This window comes from Myotis daubentonii, chromosome X, assembly GCF_963259705.1.
Source record: "Myotis daubentonii chromosome X, mMyoDau2.1, whole genome shotgun sequence".
Taxonomy (NCBI): Eukaryota; Metazoa; Chordata; class Mammalia; order Chiroptera; family Vespertilionidae; genus Myotis; species Myotis daubentonii.
Genome location: NC_081861.1, coordinates 90,232,374 through 90,254,012, shown reverse-complemented (window position 1 = coordinate 90,254,012; position 21,639 = coordinate 90,232,374). Strand labels below are relative to the sequence as shown.

Here is a 21,639-nt window from a genome sequence, read left to right as displayed (position 1 = left end):
ATGAAGCTTTTTTCAAGTTGAATGTATTTTGGCCTTTGCAGGGTAAACAAAGCATTAATGGTTAGGCTGAACAATTATTCCTTTTGTACTCTTTTTTTATTTTAATAATACTTTTTATTTTCTAATTAGAGTTGAGGTACAGTATAGTTTCAGGTACACAAGCCAATGAGTGGACATTTATATAATTTACAAAGTGATCATCCTGATAAATCTAGCACCATCTAACACCATGCATAGTTATTCTAATACTAGTGGCCCAGTGCACAAATTCACACACATTGAAAGGAATTAATTAGAAGAACTATTTTAATATCACTGTTCGCCCTTTCTCTGTAATAGAAGTGTCAACCAAATTCACGATTGACAATGACAGATTGAAACAGATGCGTGCAATTGGCGCCAGCAAGAGCTTTATATCCTATCTAATAAAAGAGAAACATGGTAATTAGCCGTACCTCCGCTACCCTTCCCATTGGCTAATCAGGGCAATATGCAAATTAACTGCCAGCCAAGATGGCGGCCGGCAGCCAGGCAGGTTGAAGCGAACATGAGGCTTGCTTGCTCCAGTGATGCAGGAAGCGAACATTCCTCGCCTGCCACTGCCGGCCTCCGAGCTTGCAGTTTGAAACATTGTTACAAATATAGAAGCTAAACAAAACCCAGAAACCTGCATTAAGCCAGCCAGGATCTCAGAGCTGGAGTTGAAACAGTGTTTTGATTATAGAACCCAAACAAACCAGATACCTGCTTTCAGCAGCCGAGGCCTCAGAGCTGGAGCCAAGCCTCAGAGCTAAAGCAGGCCCAGAATAAAAAAAAAGAAAAAAAGGAGCAGTTGGGAGCTTCAGTCACCTGCCAGCCTGAAAACATCCCTCAGCCCCTCACCCAGACTGGCCTGGCACCCCAGTGGGGACCCCCACCCTGAAGGGTGTGTGACCAGCTGCAAATAGCCATCATCCCCTCATCCAGGCTGGCCAGGAACCCCAGTGGGGACCCCCACCCTGATCCAGGACACCCTTCAGGACAAACCAGCCGGCCCCCACCCGTGCACCAGGCCTCTATCCTATATAGTAAAAGGGTAATATGCCTCCCAGCACCGGGATCAGCGGAGCTGCGAGGCCTTCCGGCACCGGGATCAGCGTGACAGGGGCAGCGCCCAAACCCCCTGATCGCCCTGCGGCTCTGTGTGTGACAGGGCGCGGGGCCACAACCTCCCTATCCGCCCTGCTCTGTTCCTGACAGGGGAAGGCGCCCCAGCCCCCTGATCCGCCCTGCTCTGTGTGTGACAGGGGGGAGCTCCTCAACCCCCTGATTGGCCCTGCTCTGTGCATGACGGGGGGAGCTCCCCAACCCCCTGATCGACCCTGCTCTGTGCGTGACAAGGTACGGAGCCCCAACCCCCCTGATGGGCCCTGCTCTGTGAGTGACAGGGGCCAGCGCCCCAACCCCCTGATTAGCCCTGCCTTATGAGTGACAGGGGGTGGCACCACAACCTCCCCATCGACCCTGCCTTGAGTGTGACTGGGGGCGGTGCCCCAACCCCCCAATCGGCCCTACCCTGAGCATGACTGAGGGTGGCATCGCAACCTCCTGATCTGCCCTGCTCTGTGCATGACAGGGGGCGGTGCCCCAACTCCTCAATCGGCCCTGCTCTGAGCCCGACCAGGGGCTGCACCTAGGGATTGGGCCTGCCCTCTGCCACCTGGGAGCAGGCCTAAGCCAGCAGGTCGTTATCTCCCAAGGGGTCCCAGACTGCGAGAGGGCACAGGCCGGGCTGAGGGACCCCCCCCCCCCCAAGTGCACAAATTTTTGTGCACCGGGCCTCTAGTATATAGATAAACTTGCTTAATTAGACCTGCTTTCTGATTTAGTTAAAATTTTTCTAGCCCAGTGAATCACCCCAACTTCTCTTTCAGATAATTGTCAGCAACACAGCAGTAAATATCAACACTAAGTAGATTATTATCTTAGATCACACAGGGAGAACAAAGGGTAAAATATTTGACTGCAGCAGTGTTTGACTACATTCTGCACAGTGAGAAAACCTGAAGTCATTTTCAAGGTCCACCATTTCTTCTTTTCAGTTGGGTCAAGTTTCTAGGTTTTCTAAATCTCCATTTTCCGGCTAATGAAAAGAAAATAGGATTCCACCGAGTCTCCTATCTACCTACTCCAGGACTTCTGTGAGGATCAAATAAGATGAGGCATGGGGAAACCCTTCACAGACATTTGGTTAAAGTGTAAAATGTTTCTACCTGACTATAAAGCAAGTCGTGTTCCTGGGCTGAAGAAACTCCAAGGAGGCTAGTCGCTAAAGAGAGGAAGCCAGGCGTTGGTATGTGACGTCATTATTCGGCACCCATAGCCACCGTTTCCAGGCTGCATTTTGCGCCATGGGGTCTTGGCAGCTTCAGCTGCGATTTGGTGGGCTGTCACTCCAGGGTGGTGGCATGGCCTGTGTCCCACTGTGGGGAAGCCAAGTGTTGCTTTGTGGATGCCACGTCCATGGTGCCGTTTCTCTGTAAATGGCCAGTGCATGTCATGGCACTCCTATGTTGAGCGTCTGCCCCCCGGAGGTCAGTGCACATCATAGCGATTGGTCAGATGGTTGGACACTTAGCATATTAGCCTTTTAAATATATATAGACTAGAGGCCCAGTGCACAAATTCATGCACAGGTGGGGTATGCCCAGCCCAGCCTAGGGGGGCGGGTGTGGGAGGTTAGCCGGCAGGCCCCGCACCTAATCGAGGTGGGGGGGCAACCGGGGGTGGGCTGGTGGGGGGAAGGGGCCATAGGCGGTTGGCCAGCTGTCCCTGTCCCCGATCAGGTTGGAGGGCAGCCGATCGGGGGCCAGGCCGACCAGGGGGAGGGGCCGCAGGAAGTTGGGGGGGCTGATAGGGGTCCACATCAGGCCAGTTGTCGGCTGCAGTGCGCGTCATAGTGAATGGTCGTTCCAGTTGTTCTGTCATTCTGGTCGTTGGGCTTTTATATAGATAGATTATTGACTATATTTCCTATGCTGTACTTTACAGCCCCATGACTGTTCTATACCTGCTAATTTGTACTTCTTTTTTTAAATTCTTATTGTTAAAAAGCATTACATATGTCCATTTTATCCCCCATTGTCCTCTGCCAGCCCACCCCTACTCCCCAGCCCAGACTTTCACCACCACCCCTATTGTCTGTGTCCATTGGCTATGGTTACGTGCATACAAGTTCTTTGGTTGAGCTCTCCTCCCCTCCCCTGCCCTCTGCCCATGAACTGTCTCTCTTTTTCTAAAAAATAAGGTAGGTTTTTGTTCTAAACTAGCAGTCACCAACTGGTAGTCTGGGGACCACTGGTGGTCTGTGAGGTCCGAAAGGTTGGCTACTGCTGATTTAATGAAACCTTTGGAGCAGCGGTCGCCAACTGGTGGTTCATGAGGTCCAAAAAGCTGGCAACTGCTGTTCTAATCTATTTTTCTGTCACTGTGAAGCATTGCCATAGAAAAATTTGAGAAGGTATAGCTTTTAATGAAGATTACCATAAGTTATAGTAACCCAGGACTCATATATTTGAATAATTCCTTTTGTGGAGTTGGTGAGGCTATTATTGACTGAATATGGGATATATAATGAAGACATACTATTTTTTACCCGTCTGATTGCTACAAATTTGGAAGTGTAGTAATATCAAATGTTGACAAGGGTGCAGGAAAACAAGTACTCGTATATGTAACTGGCAAGAGTGTAAATTGGAACAGCCACTTTGGAAGACAATTTGGCAGTGGCTATTAAAATTGAAAATGTGTACCCTCCATGATCCTGTAATTCCACTTGTCTCTACCCTAGAAAAACCTTGCACATGTGCACAAGGCATGTATAAGAATATTTAATTTGGGGGAAAAAAGAATGAGATAGATCTATATATGCACTGATATAAATAAATCTCCAAGACCAGGTTTTAAAAAAGGCAAGTTACAGAATAATATATACATAAAGTGTAATTCTATTTATCTTTAATACATTGTAATAGGTACACACAGATACATATATACAAATTTGTGTTTATATGCTTTATAATCTATTGACATACTAGTATAGTATACTAGAAATGTTTTACAGTATATTTATTAATTACATATATAGTCTATGCACTTACATATATGTGTAAATAATTAGAATATGTAAACATCTAGAAAAATATCTGGAAGGTCTGGATTAAGCCCATAACAGTGGTTACTTTTGGAGGGGGGACTGGAATTTTGGCAGGGGTGGGGTAGTCATGGGGACTTGGCTTTATATGTATTATCTGGACTTTTTTTAACAAGAATGTTTTCATGTGTTAGTTCTATAAATATACACAGACATATACACATACATTATTGCCAGTTTAATTATGCAGGGTAACTAAATCAATGAGATGGATTTTTGTTGGTTATACAGAAGTGGCTCAGTATATTTTGTGGAAAACAGCTCTTGCCAATTTATAAAGATTGTGTGATTTCACTACTGGTCTAAGGCCTACTTTTAATCTTCTTGGCTGTCAACCACTCAGTCACCCATTTTTCTTTCATCATTTTTGGTTATGATAACAGGAAGGAATATATTCATTGGGTTTTCCCAATCTTGAAAATTACCAAACTTCACTTTCTAGAATTGGTTTCCTAAATGCATGCAGAACTACAGTTGCTAATGAATACATATGTTTGAAAGTTCTGAATATAAGGATGTTTGTACAGCTCTTTACAGTTTACAAAATGCCTACTCTTTTGTCTTATTTATCTTCCCCAACAACCGTGTGAGGTAAATGGTGTTGTTACCTGTTTATATAAATAGGGAAATGCTTGATGGTCCCCACGACCACCCCCAGGTTCGACGATTCTCCAAGGAGGACTCAGGACTCCACATATAGTCATACTCACAGCTAAGATTTATTACAGTGAAAGGACAGAAAACAAAGGGAAAAGGCACATGGGGCAAAATCTCAAAGAAACCAGGTACAAGCTTCCAAGAGTCTTCTCCCAGTGGAATGACCCAGTATGTGCCTACTTTTTCTAGCAATGGGTTGTGACAACATGTGTGAAATGTTGTCTGTCAGGGAGGTTCCCCTGATCCTAGAAATCTAGGGATTTTACCAGGGGTCATTTATGTAGGTATTCTCTGCCTAGCACATATCAAAATTCTAAACTCCCAAAAGGAAAGCATGTGTTTAGGATAAATTATATTTTTTAATATAATTTAGGCATATAGTTTAGGCATAGTGAGCCATTCTTATTACTTAAAGAATGGTGGAAATTCTACCCAAATCCAAGTTTCCAGACATGAGCCATGGGCTAGTCTTACAAGCAGGCCTTTTTAAAGTTAGTAGTCTGCCCATGTGGTTCAGTGGTTGAGCATCAACCTATGAACCAGGAGGTCATGGTTCCATTCCTGGTCAGGGCATATGCCCAGGTTGTGGGTTCGATCCCCAGTGTGGGGTGCAGGAGGCAGCTGATTAATGATTCTCATCACTGATGTTTCTATCTCTCTCTCCCTCTCCTTTCCTCTCTGATATCAATAAAAATATATTTAAAAAATATAGTAGCCTCATGCCTGCTATATTAATTCTATTCTGCACAAAAACTAAGGCGAAAAGAAATGAAGTTACTTCCCTTAAGATATTTAGATAGTAAGTGCTGGAATCAAGTCTCAATCCCAACCCTTTGGTCCAAGTCCATACTTTTCCCACTACATGACATTAATCTCCATCAAATCAAGTACAAATGTTTTTAGTATGCAACTGAAGTGGTGAAATTGAGTGCATAGTTTCTTAAACGTGGAATGTTAAAGTGATTTTCTTCCTTTGCCTTTAATCCCTTCTTTCTCTTTGACCTATAACATTTGTAGGATAACATAAAAAATCTAGAATTGGAAGTCGTCAATCTGCAAAAGGAAAAGGAAGAATTGGTTCTTGAACTTCAGACAACAAAAAAGGATATCAACCAAGCCAAGTAAGAATAAAGTCAATAAATATTATATCAAAGTTACTACTGTGTATGAGGAGTTGTGGAGGAAGTAGAGAAGTAAAAGAGCCATATTCTGCACCCACAAATTTTAAACTTAGTTGTGGAGGAAAGTTATGTAATTAAGATTTTTAGTAACATCTCATGATGACAATAAAAGAATGCTGTAACACAGCACATGATTAGTAGCCACATAAATTTCTTAGGCAGTAATTGCTTTAAGAGTTCAGAGGCAGGAGATATCAATTTAGGCTGGTATGATCGAGGAAGGCTTTACAAGAAGTTAGCATTTGAGCTGGATTTTGAAAAATTATCAGACCTACCAGACGGCAACAATTTATCCCTGCGCTGATGGTAAATTAGTTTGTGAATAGAATTAATGTCCAGGCTAGTAAATGAAAAATCAATCTAGCCATTTCTTAGTTAAGAATAAAACCAAGATAGATAACCAGAATACCCTACTCTCCCTCAAACTTCTGCCTTATTAGCTATTCTGTCTTCTTTTTACTCAGTGACTGTTATATCTTTCTATTGAGTCTAAAGGTAATGTTTTTAAAAGTTATGCTGAGTGTTTACTTTCTATCTTATACTTATGTAATAAACATCAGAATTATTTCTTACAGATAAAGTGAAGTGAAATGGCTTCAAAGAACCATCCTTTTAACACATAGTGGTACAAGGGTTGTCATGTATTGCGGCAATTGCATTGTTATATACTCAAAATAATTGTTCTTTGATTCTGTATTAAGGTCCCATTATTGAGACAGTTTTGATTGTTTGGGTGGTATTCATATTTAAAGAAGGCTATGTGAAGGCCTCCTATTTTATATATATATCAGGGTTGTGAGCCTGGGAGTCTAACATTATGTCTTTTGAAGTCAGGCTTTGCTGTTTCTAGTCTTCATTTCTACAGCATCTGTGTTTAGGTTGAGTGAGCGCCGCCGCAAACGTCTTCAGGAGTTAGAGGGTCAAATAACTGATCTAAAGAAGAAACTGAATGAACAGTCCAAACTCCTGAAGCTGAAAGAATCCACAGAGCATACCATCTCCAAACTGAACCAAGAGATACGGGTATTAAACTCTATCCATGCATTTTAACCTACTGAAACTTACAAGCATAAGTGTTCTATATGGAATTATACTATAGAGGTGTTTTCATGTGAGAGAGTACAGGGCAGGATCATCATTTCAAGTGTGTGAATCTCCACAAAAGTCTCTTTTGCAGAACATTGTTCTAGTAGACATCTAGAATCTGAATAATAAAACCCTTCTTTGACATTCAGAGTTTAATGTTAAATTCTCTGAAACCAAAGGGCAAAGATACCTTAATATTTAGTGGTAATATCCTGACCACCTTCCATGATCATGTAGAGTAATTTTGTAAAGTAGTTGCAAAATGACAAACACCTAGAGAAAATTTTCAGCTATTGAATGTTCAACTTATCTGCAAAGTAGTTGCTTCAGGCTACTAGTACTAAAACCTTTAGATACAATGGTTGCTAGGTGGATTTGTTCTTGAGGATTAGTAGATATTTCCTTGAAACTTCATTTATATAGCATGAATTTAGGACTGGATTTAGCTTGTAGGTACATTTTTGCTTTTATTGCTTCAGAGTGTTTATTTGTGTAGTCTATACTCAGAAAACCTGTGCAAGCATAGCAAGGGGTATGATAAGCTTAATCATAAAATCTATTGGCGAGAAAATCTTAGTTTTCTCTCTTAATGCTTAGTTTGTCCATATGCACATCAACCTAGAGTAAATACAGATGACTAATACTTGTACTGGTTTTTGTTTTTACAGGTGATGAAAAACCAACGGGTACAGTTAATGCGTCAGATGAAAGAGGATGCTGAGAAGTTTAGACAATGGAAGCAACAAAAAGACAAAGAAGTAATCCAATTAAAAGAACGGGTAAGTGCCAGAGGGAAGGTGTACAGAAGCTGGGTGGATGTGGGTAAAGGGATGGGGGAATGGAGACATCTGTAATAATGTCAACAATAAATTTAAAATAAAATAAAAGAATAGGTAAGTATACTCCTCAAAGGTAGTAAACCCTTCTCTAGGCTGACTAACATTAAATCATTTTTTTTTCAAATAACTGGTGTCTCCAAAAATGTGACACATTCATGAATTTAACAGCTATTTATTAAATGTCTACTGTGTACAAGGTACTATCCACTAGGATACCTTGGAAAATATAATGATGAGTGGTATATGAACTCTGCCCTTGAAGAATGTCTGGTGTAAGGGAATGTGAGACATAAACATGTTTTTCGCCAATATAAAGAATAAAGAGATCTGTGCTTTACAAATGGTCTAAAACAGCGGTCACCAACCTTTCAGACCTCGCGGACCACCGGTTGGTGACCACTGGTCTAAAACACCAAAGTAATTAAGAAAGGGAAGCACACTTCTAGTTGTAGTGAAAAGACAATAGGTGAACAGGCCTTGAATAATAGGGAGGATTTTGTTAGAGATAAATGCAGGCATCCCAGATAAATGGGACAGCAGGAAATGACAACTTTGTAGGCATATTCAAGGCATGGCTAATGGTCCAGGTGGAATAATAGTAGAAAATTCTATTGGAAAGACAAGTTGAAGCTGAATTGTTAAAGATCCAAGAAGTTTGAACTTTATTTTGTTAGCAGAGTAAAGATTTTTAAGGTTTTTGAGAAACAATCTGATATTAGCAAAATACTGCTTTAGAAGGATACATCTGGGAGTAATGTGTAGAACAAACTGAAATATTGAGAAATCGGAAGCCAGAACACAAGTTAAGACATTATATTATCCTGAAAGATAGTAAGGGCCTGAATCAGAGTAGTAGCAGCATTCTTGGAAAGCACACTGGAAAAGACATTGATTTGGAGAAATTTTTAGAATTAGCCAGAATGTGATATGTTGGGTCAAGAAATAAGATGAGAAATACTTTCAGAATGGTAGATAGCATGAGGAGTTTTGTGGACTCAGTAAAATAAGCACATTTGATAAAGTTTATAAAAACAACTATTTAAAAGGTCTGGAAATTGTCCTAAGGGCATATACCAAATAAACAATTATTCAAGGAACTCTACTAAATCTCAATAAGAACAGCAAGAGTCTGTGGCATTTGAGCCATGACCAATTCCCTCCCCTGACCCTCCAGTTTCCATTCTATGGCTATTGTTTCTTATGTTTCATCCCCTTCAGCTCCATGTTACTACACTTCTGTTTCAGGCAAGAGCAGCCAAGAGGTCTGTGTATCTCTCTTCTTCCACCTAGTCCCCATGCGTAGGGTGGAAACTCTGCCCCTGATGCAGAAAGCCAATAATACTCGGGCCTGATTGTCCCAACCCATCTACCCATAGTATGTTAGTTCCATGTCAGGAGAGGCAAGCCAAGAAAAATAGGGTTTAGTGCCCCAGCCCAGCATCCTACTCAGAATAGAAATGTTTCTCTAATAACTAGGATGCTGTCCCTGCCCCCAGATCCTGAGCGATGGTACAGAGGTTCTGCCCAGGGAGAGAGGCCAGCCATAGGAACAGTCATAGGAATGCTGCCTTCTATTAGGGTACTGACTTTATTTAGGGAGTTAAAATCTGAAGGTGCTATCAACCAAGAATCTTATAGACAGCAAAGTTTTCTTTCAAAAATGAAGGCAAAATAATGGCATTCCCAGATAAATAGAAGCCAGATACATTTGTTTTTAGCAGATCTACGTTACAAGAAATACTTAAAAGAATTTCAGACTGAAGCAAGTGATACGAACAGTAATTTGAATCTGTACATGCACACAAAAACAAAGAGTACCAATAAAGGTATTATATAAGTAATTCTAAAAGTATAATTACATATTACTTTTCCTTTCTTAACTGATTTGAAAAAGCAGTTGTATAAAATAATTTGTATGTAATTATATCAATGGGCCTATAGAGATGTAATATGTTTTACAATCTATAATAATAAAAGCGTAATATGCTAATTAGACCGGACGTCCTTCTGGACGAAGCCGGGGCTGCAAGGGAAGCCTGGGTCCTGGGTGCCTGCTGGCGGCCGGAGGTAAGCCTGGGTCCCGGGTGCCAGAGGGAAGCTGGTGCTGGCAGCTGGGTGAAGGAAGGCCTACTCTTGCACGAATTTCGTGCATTGGGCCTCTAACAATATAAAGGAGCAAAGTTTTATTTGAGTAAGGAAATGACATCAGATAGTAACATGAATCTACAGGAAGAAATGAGGAGAAACAAATGTTAAATAACAAATTCTATAATCATGTATTTGCTTTCCTTTTAGCTCAGCTGTTTAAAGAACATAAATTATATAAAGTAACAATTATAATAATGTATTTTGGGTTATATATTGACTTAAAATGCATAACAATAATAACAAAAAAAGGAAGAGAGAACAGAGCAATATAGGAATAACATTTCTGTATCTCACTGGAATTAAGTTAATAGAAATCTGAAGTAGATTCTGATAAGATATTTATTATAAGCACTAGAACAGTCATTAAGAATGTAACTCAAGCCCTAGCTGGTTTGGCTCAATAGATAGAGCATCAGCCTGCCGACTGAAGGGTCCCAGGTTTAATTCCGGTCAAGGGCACATACCCGGATTGCAGGCTCGATCCCCAGTAGGGGGCGTGCAGGAGGCAGCCAATCAATGAATCTCATTGATGTTTCTATCTCTCCTCCCTTCCTCTCTAAAATTAAAAAAAAAAGAGTGTAACTCAAAAATATAGTGAAATAATCATTAAACTAATTATTATGCTATACTACAAAATATTTATATTCCCTTAATGCAGTGGTTCTCAACCTTCCTAATGCCGCGACCCTTTAATACAGTTCCTCATATTGTGGTGACCCCCAACCATAAAATTATTTTCATTGCTACTTCATAACTGTAATTTTGCTACTGTTATGAATTGTAATGTAAATATCTGATATGCAGGATGTATTTTCATTGTTACAAATTGAACATAATTAAAGCATAGTGATTAATCACAAAAACAATATGTAATTATATATGTGTTTTCTGATGGTCTTAGGCAACCCCTGTGAAAGGGTCGTTCGATCCCCAAAGGGGTCACAACCCACAGGTTGAGAACCGCTGCCTTAATGTAAAAGAAAGCAGTAAAGGCAAAACAAAGGAACAAAAAAGATAAAAAATAGAGGAAGGAGGGTCAAGATGGCAGTGTAGGTAAATGCAGTACTCACCTCCTCCCACAACCACATCACAATTACAGCTAAAATAAAGAACAACCATCATTCATAACTGCCTGAAATCTGGCTGAATGGAAGCCTTATAACTAGCGAATTAAAGAAGAAGCCACATTGAGACTGGTAGGAGGGGTGGAGGCACAGAACGGGCTGGTCCTGACACCCATGTTTGGCATGTTTTTAATTGGGAGGGATATCTTGGTAACAGAGGTCCCCCATGAGGAGCAAGAGGTTCTAGCCCAACACCAGACCCTTCAGCCTAGGGTTCCAGTGCAGGGAAGAGAAGTCCCCATAACTTCGGGTTGTAAAAACCAGTGGGAATTGAGGTTGAGGGAGACAGAGGGCTGCTAAGATTCCCAGGCAGGTCCTCTTAAAGGGTCCATGCACAGACTTACTAGGACTTACTGTCTCTGAGCTCCAGTGGTGGGGCAGCAGCTTGAAAGGATGAGGAACATACAGAGAGGAACTAAATTTTCTGGTATCTGGGCAGGAACTGGGGGGAAGCTTTCTCCCAGAAGAAATGCTGGCAGAGGTCATTGTTCTGTTGCTGAGACCTCCCCACCACAGAGATGACTGGCAGGTGCCAGATCTGAGTCTCCATCAACCTGGCCCACACAGTTTACCCAACCCTGGTGATTCCCTGAGACCCACCCTAGTTGTCAGCCCATTTCCTCGAGTGCCTGAGTACCTCCACACTTCCCCACCTCTGCACGTCCTCCCAGTCTCAATGCACTTTTCTCTTAACTTCTAGTTGTCAAACTTCCACTCAGCCAGCCCTCCCATGGTTCTGGATGATATCCGTTTTGTCTTTTAGTTGTAGTTTTGATGTGATTGTGCGAGGCAGCAAGTTCAGGTGTTTACTTATGCCACCATTTTGGTTCCCTGTCAACAATAAAGATTTTTTAAAAAATAAATATAAAAGAGGAAATTACAAAAAAAGATAAAAGAAAAAAATGTAAACTCAAAAACATAAATCTAGTCATATCAATAATAGCATAATTTAAATAGATTAAACAATCTCTTCAAAAGGCAGAGATTGTTAGACTGAATTATAAAAGCAAGATCTATAACAATATATGCTATATATAGAAGACACATAATGAATTCAAAGATATTCATTATCTGATACCAAAACCATACAAAGACATTCTAAGAAAAGAAAACCACAGACCAACATCTCATGAATATAGATAAATCCAACAACATATAAAAAGGATGATACACCATGAGCAAGTAAGGTCCAAAAAAATGCAAGGCTTCTTTAACATCTGAAAATCAATTAATGTAATACACCGTATTATTAGAATTAAGGATCATGTTAATAGACACAAAATAAACATTTGATAAAATCCTTCCATGATTAATACACTCAAAAAACAAGGAGTAGAAAGGAACTTCCTCAACCTAATAAAAGGGCATTTATGAAAACCCTGCAACTAGCATCATACTTAATGGTAAAAGACAGAATACTTTTCACCCTAAGATCAGGAACAAGAAAATGATATCTGCTCTTGCCATTTTTATTCAATATTCTGGGAGGTTCTAGCCAGGGCACTTAGGCAAGAAAAATATATAAAAGCATCCAGATTGGAAAGGAAGAAGCAAAACTACCTCTATAAGAGATGACAAAAAAAGTCCTAGAAAATCTAAAAAACTATTAGAACTAATGCACAAGTTTAGCAAAGTTGCAGTGTATAAGTTCAATGTGTGAAAATCAGATGTTTTTTATACACTAGCAACTAACCATTTAAAAATGAAATTAAGAAAACAATTCCATTTATAAAAGCATCAATAAGAATAAAATACATGGGAATAAACTTAACAAAACAGTTGTAAGACCTAGACAGTAACAACTACAAAACATCATTGAATTAATTAAAGATCTAAATGGAAAGATGACCCATGTTCATGGATGGGAAAACTTCATATTCTTAAGATGGAATACTCCCCAGATTGATGCACAACGTCACAATCCCAATCTAAATTCCACCTGACTTATTGGCAGAAACTCACATTCTAATCCTAAAATTCATATGTAAATACAAGTTACCCAGAATAGTCATAATAATTTTGAAAGAGAAGAATAAATTTGGAGATGTCACATCTATCACTCTTTTGTTAGTGTGTTGAGAACACTTTATACTCGCTTAGCAAATTTTAAGTAATGCAATACAGTATTATTAAGTATAATCACTATGCTATACATAGATCCCCAGAACTTGTTTATCTTATAACTGAAATTTGTACCCTTTGACTATCCTTTTTCCTTTCCCCCAGTCCCTGGTACCACTGTTCTACTCTCTGGTTCTATGAGCTCGACCTTTAGATTCCACATATAAAACATCATACAGTATTTGTCTTTATTAGCCTAGTTTAAGTTGTTCTGTGTTGTTGCAAATGGCAGGGTTTCCTTCTTATTTATGGCTGAATAATATTCCATTCTGTACTAGTATATGTACCACATTTTCATTATCCATTCATCTTTTCATCTTTTTTATATCTTGGTTATTGTGAATAATGCTGCAGTGAATATGAAAATGCAGATATTCCTTCATGATACTGGTTTTATTTCCTTTTAATATATAACCAATAGTGGGATTGCTAGATTTTACAGTAGTTCTATTTTTAAAAAATTGTTTGTTAATCCTCACCAGAGGATATTTTTTATTAAGTTTTAGAGAGAGAAGAAAGGAGGGAGGGAGGGAAGAAGGGAGAGAGAGAGAGATGTGAGAGAGACATTGATTGGTTGCCTCCCACACATGCCCTGACCAGGGCCAGGGATTGAAACCTGCAACCCTTGACCAGGAACCAGTCCTGCAATGCTTCAGTGCATGGGCCAGTGCTCTAACTACTAAACATACTAGCCAGGGCCTATTTTTAATTTTTTGAGGAACCTCTTTTTTTCCATAATGACTATATGGTTGAAATACTTTTTATTTACATTATAAGATTTTATTTTATCTAGCTGTCTGGCTTATTTCTTTTCAGGACCGAAAGAGGCAATATGAGCTGCTCAAACTCGAAAGAAACTTCCAGAAACAGTCTAATGTGCTTAGACGTAAAACTGAAGAGGTAAGAAATTCTAATCTGCTATGTCAGGTGTATTGCTTATTGCAGGCAAAGTGGTATCCCTTAAATGAGCCAGTGTCCTGAGGAACTAGGGATGCCAGTCAGTATTCAACAACCAAGGATACTCAACCAAGGATATGTTTTTATTGATTTTAGAGAGAGAGTATGAGAGAGAGAGAGAAACGCCAATGTGAGAGAGAAACATCCATTAGTTGCCTCCCGTACACACCCCAACTGGGGATCAAACCTGCAACCCAGGCATGGGCCCTGATCGGGAATCAAACCCGCAACCCTTTGGTGTATGGGACAATATTCCAACCAACTGAGCCACTCGGCCAGGGCAGGGAATACCATCCTGACCAGCAATTCCGAAGTCTTGATCCCTGTTTATATGTCATGAACTATGAGCAGATAACCTGATGAAGTGGTGCTATTCAAATAAGGATTTTTTTTTTCTAATTTGGCTTGCTTCTTTCTAAAAAGTCACAGAATCTACACTAATAAAAGAGAAACATGCAAATTGGTGTCACTCTGCTACTCCCACCAGCCAATCAGGATGAGTATGCAAATTAACCCAACAAAGATGGTGGTTGATTTGCATATGCAGGTGCGGAGCAAAGACTGAAGACGACTGAAGACTAAAGACAACTGAAGACTACTGAAGAGGCTTGGCTTCTCCGCTGTGGCCGGAGCGAAGGCCTGGGTCCCGGGTGCTGAGGAAAACTGGTGCTGGCAGCCAGGGGAAGGAAGGCCTATTGCACGAATCTCTTCATGCAACGGGCCTCTAGGAATGTTATATGTGACATTTCTATACACTTTGAAGCCTCCAGTACTTCCTTGAAATGTGTACCTCTCTCCTGGGCTCTAAAGCAGTAACTGTTGACAAGTATTAGATTTAGAACCTAGGGGAAGTGCACATTTGACATGGAGACCTATAAACTTGGTTCCTATAGAAACTCAAACCATAGAATTTTTTATTTTTCTTTACTAATATGCTGAAAGTTATAATGTTCTTCTTTTTACCTTTAAATTCAACATTACTGTGAGCCGTTTTTATTTAGGCAGCAGCTGCCAACAAGAGGCTCAAGGATGCTCTCCAAAAACAACGGGAGGTCACAGATAAGCGGAAAGAGACTCAGAGCCGTGAAATGGAAGGTACGGCAGCTCGAGTGAAGGTATGGACAGCTTGAATGGCCTTTTCTTTTTTGTATATTGGGAAAAGGAGAACATGGGAAATAGTTTTCTTTCCATTTAGAAGTAAACTGCAAAATCTGAAGGTCTGCAGAGTCAGTTTCAGCCCAATCCCACAGGCTGACTCTCCTGAAAGCCTTATTTCCTAAAGATATGAATATATGAATGGTTGTTAAAGACCAAGAGTAGAGAACTTTTTCTATCCCTACCCCTTTTGAGGTTCAGTTAATTTTTTGGCTGTTCTATTGCAGTATAATTGACCTACAAGAAATTGTACATATTTAAATTGTACAATTTAATAAGTTTAGACACAGACATGTACCCATGAAATCACAATCAAGATAACATCAACATCCATCATGACTAAAACTTCGTGCCCCTTTGCAATCCCTCCCTACCCCGCCCCCATCTCAAGGTAACCATTAATCTGTTTTCTGTAGTTATATATTTATTTTTATTTTCTAGAATTTTCTAAAAATTGAATACATTTTTTCTGGCTTTCATTCAACATAATTAGTTTGAGATTCATCTGTGTAGTTGTGTGTATCAGTACTTCTTTTTTATTGCCAAGTGGAATCCCATTCTAGAGATATACCACATTTTTTTAAATTTGTTTGTTTTTTGTTTTGTTATCCTCACCTGAGGATATTTTTTCCATTGATTTTTAGAGAGTGGAATGGAGTGAAGAGGGATGGAGGGAGTAATGAGAGAGTGAAGGAGAGAGGGAGGGAGGGAGGGAGGGAGGGAGGGAAGGAAGGAGGGAGGGAGGGAGGGAGGGAGGGAGAGAGAGAGAGAAAGAAAGAGAGAGAGAGAAAGAGAAACATCAATGTGAGAGAGACACATCAATTGGTTGCCTCCTGCATGTATCCTGACTGGGGCCAGGGATCAAGCCTGCAACCCAGGTAAGTTCCCTTGACCAGGAATCTAACCCATGACCGTTTGGTGCACAGGTCAACACTCCAACCACTGAGCACAGTGGTTAGGGCACCTTTTAGTTTTTTAACAGTATCTTTTGAAGAATAAAGCTTTTTTAATTTTGATGCCATGCAATTTATTGATATTTTTCTTTTATACTTTAACTAGAAGCCTGGCCCCGATCGTGCATCAGTGGGGTCCCTAGGCCTGGCCTGTGGGATTGGGCCGAAACTGACTCCCCGACATCCCCCGAGGGGTCCCGGATTGCGAGAGGGTGCAGGCCAGGCTGAGGGACCTCACCAGTGCAAGATCGGGGCCAGGAAGGGACACAGGAGGTTGGCCAGCCAGAGAGAGAGACCACAGGAGGGCTCCAGGGCATGTCTGGCCCGTCTTGCTCAGTGCCGATCAGCCGGACCCCAGCAGCAAGCTAACCTACCAGCCGGAGCGTCTGCCCCCTGATGGTCAGTGCTTGTCATAGTGACTGGTCAACCAGTTGACTGTCTGCCCCCTGGTGGTCAGTGCATGTCATAACAAGCAGTTGAGCAGCCTTAGCATATCATTAGACTATTACGTTTTGATTGGTTGAATGGCCAACTGGACGACCGGACACTTAGCATATTAGGCTTTTATTATATAGGATGGGGTTTTTGTCCTATTTAAGAAATCTTTGTCAAACCCAAGGTCACTAAGATTTCCCCCTAAGCTTTCTTTTGGAAGTCACACAATGTTAAGCTTTATCCTTAGGTCTATGATTCATTTTGACTTGAGACCATTTTCAAAATCAATTGTCCATAAGTCAATTTCTAGATTCTATTCCATTGATCTACATTTCTATCTTTGATACACTGGCTTTATAGTAAGTGCTGAAATCAGATAGTATAAGTTCTCTGAAGTTGTTATTCTTTTTCAAAATTATTTTGGGAAAACTAGATCCTTTGCATTTCCATATAAAGTTTAAAAACAGATTGTCAATTTCTACAAAAAGTCTGCTGAGAGTTTGGGATTGCATAGAATTTATAGAATTTGAGGATAATTTACATCTTAACAATATTGGGTGTTTTGATCCATGAACATGGTACACCTCTCCATTTATCTAAGTCTTTTATTTCTCTCAGCAGTGTTTTCATTTTCAGTATACAGGTGTTGCACATTTGTCAAATACATCCCTAATTATTTCAAATTTTTATGATATTAGAAATGTGTTTTTTAAATTCCATTTCCAACTGTTTGGACATGATTATTCTTGTACCTTTTTGGTAGAGTCCTTGTAGATGATCATGTAATCTGCAAATAGGCACTATTTTTATTTATTCTTATCCACTCTGTATGCCTTTTTTTAAACTTTGTCTTGCCTTATTGCATTTGCCAAAATATCCAGTAAAATATTGGGTAGAGTAGGAAAAAGGGTTTTTTTTATATGTTCTTTTTTTTAATTTTTTTTATATATATTTTATTGATTATTTACAGAGAGGAAGGGAGAGAGATAGAGAGCTAGAAATATCGATGAGAGAGAAACATCGATCAGCTGCCTCCTGCACATCCCCTACTGGGGATGTGCCCGCAACCCAGGTACATGCCCTTGACCGGAATCGAACCTGGGACCTTCCAGTCCACAGGCCGACGCTCTATCCACTGAGCCAAACCGGTATTGGCTTTATGTTCTTTATCAGCTTGAAGAAGTTTCTATCCCTACTTTTCTGAAAGTTTTTATCATGAATGATGTTGGGGTTGTTTTCAAAAGTTTTTTTCAGAATCCTATTGAGATTATCGTATGGTTTGTTTGTTTTTACTCTGTTGTATGGCAAATGACTTGATTTTTTTCAATTTACTTTATTAAGGCATAACTGACATAATATGAGTTACCCATTTTAGTGTATAGTTCAAGTTTTTATAACACATACAGTCATATAGCCACCACCACAATCAACCCATAGAATAGTTCTATTATCCCCCTAATTTCCCCTCTGTCCCTTTATAGTCAACTCCTCCCACACCACTGGCCCTTGGCAAACTTGGATTTGTATTCGGTCATTATTGTTTTCCCTTTGCATTAGTGTCATATAAATAGAAACACAATATGGCTTTCTTCACTTAGCATAATGCATTTTATATAAAGAAATCTTATAATCCTATCTAATAAAGAGGGAATATGCTAATTGACGGTCACGTCCTCACAAGATGGCAGCACCCACAGCCACAAGATGGTGGTGCCCAGTCCCCCCCCCCGCCCAAAAAAAAAAAAGCATAATGCATTTGTAATTCATCCATGTTGTTACCTGCATCAGTTGTCTGGGCCCTTTTTTTTACTTAGTGGCATTCCATTGAATGGATGTCCCACAGTTTATTTACCTTTTAAAGGATATCTTGGGTTTTCTTCTAGTTTTTGGTGATTATGAATAAAACTGCTATTAAAACATTCACATGCAGTTTTCTGTATAAACATAGATAATCAATTCATTTGGGAAAATATACTTAGGAGTAGAATTGCCGGGTCACATGGGTAAGTGTATGTTTCACTGTATAAGGAACTGCCAAATTGTTTATCTAGTTTTTCATTGCTGGTAAATAGACATACAATTAATTTTTATATTAATTATTTTTTAAATTTTTTATTAAGTTATTACATATGTGTATATTAACGTTTATCTTATGACTTTATTAGCCTAGTAACTATTTTGTCAGTTCTTTGTGATTTTCTTTGTAGACAATCATACCACCTGTAAATCTGGTCTTATTTCTTCCTTTCTAATATGTGTGTCTTTTATATCATTTTCTTGTCTTACTGCATTGGCTAAGAACTTCAGGATGATGTTGAATAATAGAAACCCGTTCAATCTTTCACCATTAAGTATGATATTAGTTGTAGGTTTTTCATAGATGCTCTTTATCAGATTGAGGAAGTTCTTATCTAATCTTAATTTGCTGTTAGTTTTTATTCTGAGTAGATATAAATTTCATCAAATATTTTTTGTCTCTAGTTAGTTGACTTGGTAAATTATTTCTTAAAATTTTTTATTAAAATTATTGGGGTGACATTGGTTAATAGGTTTTTAAGTATAGATTTATATAATACAAGATCTATATATTGCACTGTATGCCCACTTTGATGTTTAAATATGGAACCAGCCTTAAATGCTTTGGATAAACTCCACTTAGTTGTGCTATATGATCCTTTTCATGTATTGCAATATGTAAAATTAAAATTTTGCTAAAATAAAAATTTTGTGTAAAATATTTACATCTGTTATTCATGAGGGATATTGGCCTGCTCTTTTCTTTTAATGTCTGATTTTGGTATCAAGGTAATGCTGGCCTCTTAGAATGAAATGGGAAGTATTCCCTCCTCTTCAGTTATCTGGAGGAATTTGTGTAGAATTAACTTTGTTTCTTGCTGGGATCCAAGCCCAGCAGATCCAGGGGTCCCCAAAGGTGTGGACGGAGTTGGCAAAGAAGGAATGACACGGAGACAGCGTTCAGTTGATCAGCAGCCTAGCCAGGATCTCTAGCCAAGTTCTGGTTTTATTGTCTTGTTACATCTGTATTTATACCAGTTGATTTTAATCCTGTCAAATTCTATTCCAAAGGTTAGGCATTTCTTATCTCCATTCCAGGGAGTAAAGATTATGTAGCTTAAGGGTGATTGTTCGTAGTTAAAGTGATTAACTACCCACCTGGCATTTAGTTAAGTGGTTTTATTCCCTCCCTAACTTCAGGGGAAAATCCCTACCTGGGGAAACAACCTTTCTCGGAGAGGTGACCTTGGTTAAAACACATAGCGCCAAGAAGGTGAGAAAACATATTAAGAACAGTATGCCATGTACGCCAGGTCCCTTGAAACATATGCTGTGCAGATGTTTCTTCCCTGCAGCGACTGTGTCAAGCAGCAAGGATGGACCAGCTTCTGGCAAATTCCCCCTTTTTTATTTTTTAAATGATAGCGCATGTAAATCAGCAGCCACCTCTCGGATTGGGTTGTTTTAAGACTCGGAAGAAGACTGACAAGCAATGATAGCGAGCATAGCTATAAACATAGTGGATGGAGTGCACAAGGAGCCTTGTTCCTGTAGAAGGTTGCTGGCCTCTTCAGTCAAGGGATTTCAGCTGTCCTCAAGTCGGGGGTTTGGTTGTCCTTGTTGATCTGGCTAGCGGGCGGCGTCATTGGCGACGGGCGTCCTGAAGCGTCAGCGAGTTGAAGGGCAGCATCAAAGGGTCCATCAGGGCCGTGCTTGATGGTGGTGTCGGTGTCCGGGGAGGAGTCAGCTGTGCCCTCTGGGTCGGCTGATATGGAAGATGGAGGGTAGTAGAGAGAAAAAGAAGAGAAAGCAAAAGAACTACAAGGCATGGAAGTGTTTAGAAAAAAGAGGGAGAAGAAAGGGAAGAAGGCATCATCCTGACACAGCCCTTTCCTTCAGCTGCCCCTTTCCCTGTGGTCCAAGGTAGAAATGGGAAACAAGTCCTGTTGCAGTGAGAGGGCAGCTGCTGTCAGCCAGTCTCTGTATTTACCTGGGTCCCTATCTGAGGTCGGTGTGGGAAGCAAAGCAGCCATGGGGGCAGGAGACCTCCCTCAGAAGGGGTGAGGGTTCAGGCCTCTGCAAAGTTGGGGGGGTGGTGAGGGTCTGTGTCCCACCTCTGTTGACCCCCAAGTTGTCTCCTGATGGCCCCTCTGTGACTGTGCCTGTCTTAGGTTGTTCCTTCCCTGAGGAATCTTACCTGTCTCTGGCTAACCAGCCATCCTGCGGGGCCAAGCAGGGTGATGTGATGCGAATGAGGGAGGGGCAGCGGCCCCCTGCAAGAGATTCAGTTCTGTCTCCTTGGTAGCCTATGCCCCCATGGCCTCCACGCCCAGCATCTGCCTTGGACTCCCCTCGCCTGCAAATGGACTGTGAGAAGAGGGTCCCTCTTGACACAAGGGCAAGAGGGGCCAGTACAGGGCAAGGGTGGAACGTCCTGTCAGCATGTAGTCCGGGACAGGGCTTTCTCAGCCCAGGATGTCAGACTCTGGGCACAAGACAACTCCACGTATGGGGCATATACCAGACACCCCCTAGTCATGGCAGAAAAGGGAGGTGCCCTTCCTGGAACAGTAGGGTACGGAGATTCTAGAAAAGGCTGTGTTCAGGAGAGAAGGAGAAAGGCCAAAGAACCAGCAAACAAGTAGGCAGATTAAAAAAAAAAGAAAGAAAAACGAAAGGAGATGTGGGGCAAAGCTGGGACATATGGACAGACAAAAAGGAGGCACATGTGATCCTCCCAATGGACAGGTGGTTCCAGCTCAGGGCTGCACATCT

General features: G+C 40.6%; 1 protein-coding gene across 2 annotated transcripts in view; it reads left to right on the top strand.

Moving 5' to 3' along the window:
* Positions 1–21,639, top strand: part of KIF4A (kinesin family member 4A) — a 191,257-nt gene that overhangs the window by 135,647 nt on the left and 33,971 nt on the right. For both annotated transcript variants that reach the window (XM_059680350.1, XM_059680351.1), the window contains 5 exons: positions 5,867–5,970; positions 6,909–7,053; positions 7,785–7,895; positions 14,165–14,248; positions 15,307–15,420. In XM_059680350.1, the coding sequence (XP_059536333.1) occupies positions 5,867–5,970; positions 6,909–7,053; positions 7,785–7,895; positions 14,165–14,248; positions 15,307–15,420 (558 nt within the window). The remainder of the gene's footprint in view (positions 1–5,866; positions 5,971–6,908; positions 7,054–7,784; positions 7,896–14,164; positions 14,249–15,306; positions 15,421–21,639) is intronic.